Source organism: Daphnia pulicaria, chromosome 1 (genome assembly GCF_021234035.1).
Source record: "Daphnia pulicaria isolate SC F1-1A chromosome 1, SC_F0-13Bv2, whole genome shotgun sequence".
Lineage (NCBI taxonomy): Eukaryota > Metazoa > Arthropoda > Branchiopoda > Diplostraca > Daphniidae > Daphnia > Daphnia pulicaria.
In genome coordinates this window covers 7,570,654-7,578,534 of record NC_060913.1, presented here as the reverse complement: position 1 = coordinate 7,578,534, position 7,881 = coordinate 7,570,654, and the positions used below count along the sequence as shown (strand labels likewise).

General features: G+C 40.6%; 1 protein-coding gene across 1 annotated transcript; it reads left to right on the top strand.

The window, feature by feature from the left end:
• Window positions 1-4,778: 4,778 nt before the first annotated feature.
• LOC124326629 (transmembrane 9 superfamily member 1-like) lies at window positions 4,779-7,156 on the top strand. Its single transcript, XM_046785551.1, has 5 exons — window positions 4,779-4,935; window positions 5,071-5,160; window positions 5,228-5,825; window positions 5,893-6,318; window positions 6,398-7,156. The coding sequence occupies exons 1-5, from the start codon at window positions 4,837-4,839 to the stop codon at window positions 6,949-6,951; spliced, it is 1,767 nt and encodes a 588-aa protein (XP_046641507.1). The 5' UTR covers window positions 4,779-4,836; the 3' UTR covers window positions 6,952-7,156.
• The last annotated feature ends 725 nt before the right edge of the window (window positions 7,157-7,881 follow it).

Sequence of the window (7,881 nt, the reverse complement as noted above, 5' to 3'; positions counted from 1 at the left end):
GTCGTTTTGAATGCTGTTAATTAACATAAACCAACTTCCCCTACATATCCTACCGTGTGTGTTTTTTTTTTTTCAGAAAGATCCTTATTCCTCTCATCGCTGGGAGATGATTTGATGGAAAACGCGTGGGAAAGAAGAGGGGGAGATGAGCCCGCCACCAGTTGCCGGAGCGAATAAAAACACACATGAGTTAACCCTCGTTCCTTTCATTTCCCTCTCTACGTTTTTTTTTTTATTTCCATCTTTCTGTGATGTTTCACTTTTGGTATAACTTTTTTTTTTTTTTGTATGGAAAACATTGAGATAGGTATACGATGGGATTATAGGGGGGAGAGATAGAGGATATAAGGAGCTCAATATCCGGTCATCAAACATGTACATTTTTCACGGCATCATTCAAATAGTATATACCGTATACTATAGCGCTACCATGTGAAGGGGTTCAAAGTCAGATCATAAAATAATAATAATAATGAGCTTTACATGTCCATTAACCATCACGTTAATTATAACGAACGGTATTATATCTACGACGTATAGAGTACGACTGTATATGGTTTATTTGCACGAGCTATGTAAATATATCATCCCCATAGAGCATGTATACACTTGAATTCCCCTCTCTAGCTCTCTATCTTGCGCGCCCCTTATTTCCTTATAAAATTAAAAACGCCAAACAGGAAATGAATATGAATTTTTATTGAAGAATTGTATTTATAGTCCCTCTCTCCTATATCTCTATACTACTGCATGGGAATAGAAAGAAAAAAAAAACCTCAACATTTCGGCTTAACGACAATCTCTCGTGCAACGTAAAGTTTCCGTACACCATCGCGAGGCAAGGACAGACAGCAGCTGCATGTTGTTTCTTTCACGAATCGACACATGTGTAATAGCGTCACTATACTCTGAAGTATATTATTATATTCCTAGACAGACAGGTCTAAAGAAATTCGATTCCTTCGATTTCTACATCTTAACATTTCTACTTTTAATCAAATCAGCAATAATACAGCAACTAAATAATGATTTCATCCTATATATAATTTTGAGACGGATAAAATACAATTCCGGGAATGTCTGGATATTTGTTTGAATTACCCTTTCAATGGCACATGATTAAATTTCGACGAAAGTTCAAACGGCGACCTTTTTAGATTACTATGCAGATGTAACAAGTGCTGTTGCACCGGTTGGTTCATTGGATCACGCGTGTTTACAGCAGCGCTCGTGCCGTCTAGCGCTTATTCGACTTGCCTATAATATGTGCTGTCTCATATGTAGATAGACGAATGATTAGCGGTCGGGGACTCCAATGTGTATATACCTTTATTACACAAAAGGAGAGACGTGGGCACGTGGGAAACCTCCGAATCAGCCGGTTCTCACACTCGGCGGTATCTAGATACACACACACCCCTCTCTCCTGCTTCAATGATGATTACCCGCCCCCTCTCTTTTCCTTGTCTCCCTCATCTCTTTCAATGTGTATACACACACACAGCACATAACCTTATCCCCCCCTCCCACCCCCTATCCTCCCACCCCCTATCCTCCCACAGCTCTTATAAGTGTGTACCGTACATAGAAAGAGTCGGGGGGTTTACAGAGTCTCCACGTATTATACATATATCTAATCGGAGAGGGGGTTGAAGATAGATGTATATTCGTATACGTACGGCAGGGTGGATTATGATTGACTATAATAAGTTGAAAAGAGAGAATTCAATGCTCGATTTCATTTTTCAATGGATTCTGTGATCCGATTTGATATACCAATTCAAAAATGACTTAAATTTCTAACCAAAGACAATTAGGGTTCCTTTGATCATGTTAATAGCACACGGAGTATTTTTAATAGAAAATAATAATTTTTAAAAAGATAAAAAAATTTTAAAATGACGAATTTAAAAAAAAAATTACAAAAGAAATCGTTTACGGCCGATCAATTTGAAATTGAAAGGGTTGACGATTCGGTCCATTTGCGACTTTTAAAATTTTTTGTCGCAGCTTATTTTTAAAAAATTTTCTTTTGAACATATGTAAATGTAACCCATTCACAGTACATGGAAGATCAATAGCCCAAATTTACAAACCATCAAGCCGAGGGAACTAGCTACACACAAAAAAAAAAGAATGGGGTGCTGAGCGGCGGGCTGAAAAATGAAGAGAAACCGAAAAAGGGCCATGATTACTCTTTTATCAAACCCATATACATACAACACGGCGACGTCAAAGCTGCTGTTGATTTCTATAAAAACTAAAAGTTTCCGTCTTCATTCAAACCTCCACCCCTCCAATTTCTTTTGATACACCACTCACACCCTCATCCAACACTCGATCTGCGTCACAGTGTGAAATGAACGTCAATGACGGACGCGTGAAAAGGTCGACTCTCTCCGGCATATAATACGTATACATCCGTATGGGTTGTGTGTGTGTGGAAAGGTTCATTATAATTATTAGAGACGCGCATCATACAGAAGGAAAACTTGTAAAGTTTAAGTGCTGCTGCCGGAGTGGAAACAACTGCTGCCGCCGACACACACATATCCAGCACATAGCCGCGCGACAGATGACAATTTTCGAAATGGGTTTTTCCCTTCTAGTCGACACTTTTACCCGAAAAAAGGGCGAGGGGGTTGAGTGCAATATATCTCCCGACGTAAAAGTAGATATAGATATAATAGAAGGTGTGTGTGTTATATGCTGTGGTATAAATACACAGCAGCAATCGTCATCGAAGCGAATAGAAAAGCAGCCGGCCCTTTGAGTTTGATATATCTAAGGGAGTTGATCATATAGAGCTAGAGGGGGAGAGAAACAAGTGTCCGGCCGTCAAGTGTCAAAAAGTGGCGGTCAGTCGTCCATGGGACTCGAATCAGCCCAGAAGGCGTCCAACGGTCCAATCTTACAATAATGTATAACACAACAAAAGTTCACCATAGGCTAACATTTTCCACTATAATATCACGACTGGGGGAATATCCTCCCCCGCGTATAGGCCTCTTATACATTCTCTTTTGGCGTTCAATCGAAATCATATCGGGTCAATCTGGAACACAATTGTATAAAGCATATAGGCCCAATATTTATTTGTATGTATACAAAAGTCAATCGCTATATTGCGTACGTATGAAAAGATGAAGTTCGATTGACCGGGAAATCCTTACATAACACTCTTGTGTGTCGACAGCTCAAACATTGTTAGGATGTATATCTATCTCCTATTGTGATTGTCCATAAAAATAACAATCACAAAAACTTACGTACACGATGGAGAGAGACAGTGCGTGGTTTTGACGCAATACCATCTGCCTTTTGATAAAAATAACAATGGAAACCAACAGGCCTATAGTTGCACACACAACCGATCAGGGGCATCACAATGCAATAAGTGTTTCGGAACAAGAGAGGAGGGATGTATACAGCAAGATACAAAATAAATTTAATAACGTAACAATAAAAAAATAAAAGTTACAGATCACTTTTTGAATTCAATAGAAGTTCCGTCCAGAGGGGAGTGTGTCGTTAAAAAATCGGCACGTCGTCACAAAATAGTTTTTTGTCTTCGGACGGTTGAACTTTTTTTTTCATTTCGGTTTTGTTCGAGTCCTCTTTTTGTTTGAATCTTTTCAAAGAGAAATCAATTGATGGATGAGATATTGTTATCAAAGGGGTTGGAATAAAATAAAAAACGTGTCGGACACGATCGAGCAACCACACGTCGGCTCGTAAATAAAAACCCCTCAACCACAAATTACATTTAAGATATGAAATCATCTTGTGTTGAACTCATAAGCCCCACACGATAATGTAGGCTATACGACGTGTGTTATTCTTTTTGTCGTTCACGATAAATGATGGATGGATTTCTGGGTGGGGCTCATAACTGGAACTTTAGACGCTGCGTGGGCTAGCTAAAAATTGTGGAATGGCTTTATGTACAACATGTTTGCCCCCCTCACTGGGAAATCTCAGTTGGAGGTCTCCGTCCATTTTTACACCGGAGCTCTTATTTTCACCACATACGTTACGTAAGAACCAAAAGGAAACGTTGCTGAACAACAAGTCAGTCGTGTAGTTTAAAATTTCAAATAACTTGGAGTCACTGTGAATCCCCCCCCCCTCTCTGTATGGGGGGGGGGGGACTGTTTTTTCAACATTAGATGCGCGTGAGTGATTTCGTTCATTGATGATCGGATACATCAGAGGTCGCTCAAAAGTGAATGAAATAAAAACATTGACGATTGCTTTATGAAGAAGATATTTTTTTATCGCCATTATTTCTTTTTTTTTATCCGAACAATAGTCGATGGATTTCTTTTCATAAGGCACGCGCCTGTGATTTTTCCGACCAACAGCCGCGACTTATCTCAGACGTACAGTTCGGGAAACTAAAAGAAAGAAAGAAAAAAATAGGTTTGCGGGAATGACAAGTCAGATTATGTAATAATAGGAGTGGGCAATTATTGATAGAGAGAAAAAAAATCATGAGTAATGAAACTTGTTTTTTGTGCACAGTCAATGCGTATTCAACTATTCATCTGTCGATACGATCGAGTAGTTTCGATCATTGGCTCGAGATCGTATTTTATCGTTTTTTATTAGCTGCAAGTCATTCTTGTAATTTCGTCGATAGAATTACGTCGATTTCCGTCGAGATTAGATTTCTGATTCTACGAATTGGAATTTTGTAACGCTATCTTTTCCCGCAAACGGAAAAGCTCCCGTGTCTTATTTTGTTGAACTAGAGCATCTGGTTTTACACTTTAGTTGTCGGTCCAACTGTCAGGCAATTTTTTTAGTCTGCTTATAATTCTGCTTCAAAACACAATGACTACGTGGACGTTATTCATTCTCTTTTTTCTGTTTCCATTTCTTGAATGGGGTGGATATTCAGTTGGTGCTGAAAAATACGACGACAATGATGAGGTAAATCTATTTTATATGCAATTATCGCTACAGTTGCTACCCCTCAGGTTTAATACCGTGATATACCTGTGTCAACTAGCATACGTGTCATGTAGATGCAGTGTCTCTTTAATCTAAACCGGTTTTCTGCCGTAGGTCAAACTGTACGTCAACAAAGTTGGTCCATACAACAACCCTCATGAAACCTATCACTATTATAGTCTGCCAGTCTGCATTCCGGAAAAGGCAAGTATTCATTTCTATCTCATGACTCTGCTGTTGAGAGATTCTAAATGGCTCCATTTACCAACAGATTGAGCATCGTAGCATGTCTTTGGGAGAGGTACTCGATGGAGACAGAATGGCCAAATCATTGTACAAATTGAAATTCAAGACTGATGTCGAAAAGAAAAAACTTTGTACATTGAATCTGAAGAAGAAAGAGTTGGAGAAGCTGTCTGAAGCTATCGAAGATCAGTATTACTTTGAATTTGTTGTGGATGATTTACCTTTGAGAAACTTTGTTGGGCACCTGGAAGAGGGACGCCTCTTCCCCCACACCCACAAAATCTCTGTCTGGACCCAATACGAATTCATCTTTGAGTACAACGATAAACAAATCATTAGCGCCAATGTCTCCGTGAGCGATGGCGTCGAATTACCCGAGACCATCGAAACCGACTTCGAAGTAACTCAAACTTATAGCGTCAAATGGATTCCCACCAGTGTGAAATTCGAAGATAGGCTGGATCGTTTCAAAGCCCGCAAGTTTTTCCCAGTAACGCTGGAAATTCATTGGCTTTCCGTCATGAATTCGATGGTTTTGGCTTTCCTACTCATCAGCTTTGTCGCCGTCATCTTAATGCGCATCGTCAAAAAAGATTTCGCTCGTTACAGTGAAGATTCAGCAGGTAAACTTGGTCATTCAGAAAAAGTTTTAATTGTTCCATCACACTCAATTTATTCTAACCCAAATAGGAGGTGATGTGGACGAGTACGGCTGGAAAATCATCCACTCTGACGTGTTCCGCTTCCCGCAGAGGAAAATGCTGTTTTGCGCCGTGTTGGGTGTCGGGTCCCAGCTGTTGTGCATGGCGGCAATTATCATCGTTCTGGCTTTAGCCGGACAATTTAACGTTCATCGCCATGGAGCCGTTAATGCGGCTTCTTGCTTTCTCTACGCTCTGACATCCGTCGTCAGCGGTTTTGTGGCTTGCCGATTTTTCAAACAAATGGGCGAAGGATTTCGGTGGGTTCAGTGCGTTCACCTGACGTCGTGCCTTTTCGCCGTCCCAGTGTTTGTCCTTTGGGGCATTCAAAATACGGTGGCTTGGATGTATCACTCTACTCAAGCTCTACCTTTTACCACTGTCCTTCTCATGATGATGGTCTGGCTCTTTATTGGTATGTTTGAGGCAATCCCTAAAAATTTATTGTTTGCCAAAATGATAAAATTAAAATAATTGTTTGTTTGTTTGGTCAGGTTATCCATTGACTGTCTTGGGAGGAATTTTTGGCAAGAATGTGGCAGCCGACTTCGACGCACCCTGTCGGGCCAAGAACATTCCCAGGGAGATTCCGGCGACTCCTTGGTACCGATCCTGGATGATCCACTATTTGGTCGGTGGATTCCTTCCTTTTAGTGCCATCTCGGTTGAACTGTACTACGTCTTCGCTACCCTGTGGAGCCGTGAACCCTACACTCTCTACGGAATCCTCGGTTTGACCTTCATCATCGTCCTTTGCGTCACAGCCACCGTGTCCATCGCGTTAACTTATTTTCAACTGGCCATCGAAGATCACGAGTGGTGGTGGCGATCCATCTTCTCGGCAGGATCCACTAGCGTTTTCATCTTTCTCTATGCAGCTTTTTATTATTTCCGTCGCTCCAACATGTCGGGTTTCTTTCAGACCACCGAATTCTTTTCATCCATTTTCATCACTTGTTACGCCTTTTTCCTGGCCCTGGGCACGGTGGCGTTCTTCGCGTCGCTCAAGTTCGTGCGATACATTTACGGCAGTATTAAAATGGACTGAGCTGGTTGTCGGTCCGTTGCCATTGGAATCGAATGTCTTCATAACAATCGTTATGTTGAAGTTAAACTGATTGTTACCAAACGCACATCGTTGGATGGATCACTCATCGTACCAACCAATGTGTGCTCTCCCTATTCATGTATTTCTCTTAACCCCGATCTGTTGTTATGTAATGTCGATTAAAACTTAAGTTTGTTTGACAATTGTGAGACAATCGGCGTCTTTCATTCATTTAAACTTTTCGGTTAATGTGTTACTTACATATTCGCGCAGATCTATCCTTGATTAACATAATTTATGACGACGTTAGAATCTTGAAACTGGGAGGTAAGCTACTGAATTTAATAGAATGCTGAATCTTAGTGTAACCCGAATAGTAGACATTCTTGTGCGTGTACTTAAGTATATTTCATGGTAAGAGATGGTCTAAGAGATGAGGTACGATTGTGAGTGAAATAAGCTAGAGCAGAGGAACTATTGCCATCTAACGGCTACTCCGGTTGTCACGTTGTCCATAATATCAGCTTGTAAATGGGCTTCCGATGATCTAGATCTGCTACAGGAGCTTACACCACAAGAGCTTAGGTCAATTTCTTGTTAAAGTTTCGTTTGTCACTTGATATCTTTGAGATCACGCGGTTTAATGAATTATTCCGCCTTTAGTGGGTTTAACTGGACATTCAAATACAAAGCGTCGAAATGGTTGGAAAAATAATTTCCGTGCCACTTTCATAATTTTGTAGAAACCATCCGACCCACAGTCACAGCGGACTAGATGTCTTTGGGGTTGGGTCGTAGTAGAGCTCTTTTAGAAATTATCAAATTAGTATGATTACACTTGAGGCCTTATGTTTGGCTACTTGTGCTCGAAGGAAATTATTTATTTTGCTGCAGTAGTCAGTAGAGCCTTGCAAACAGCGGGTCCACGAG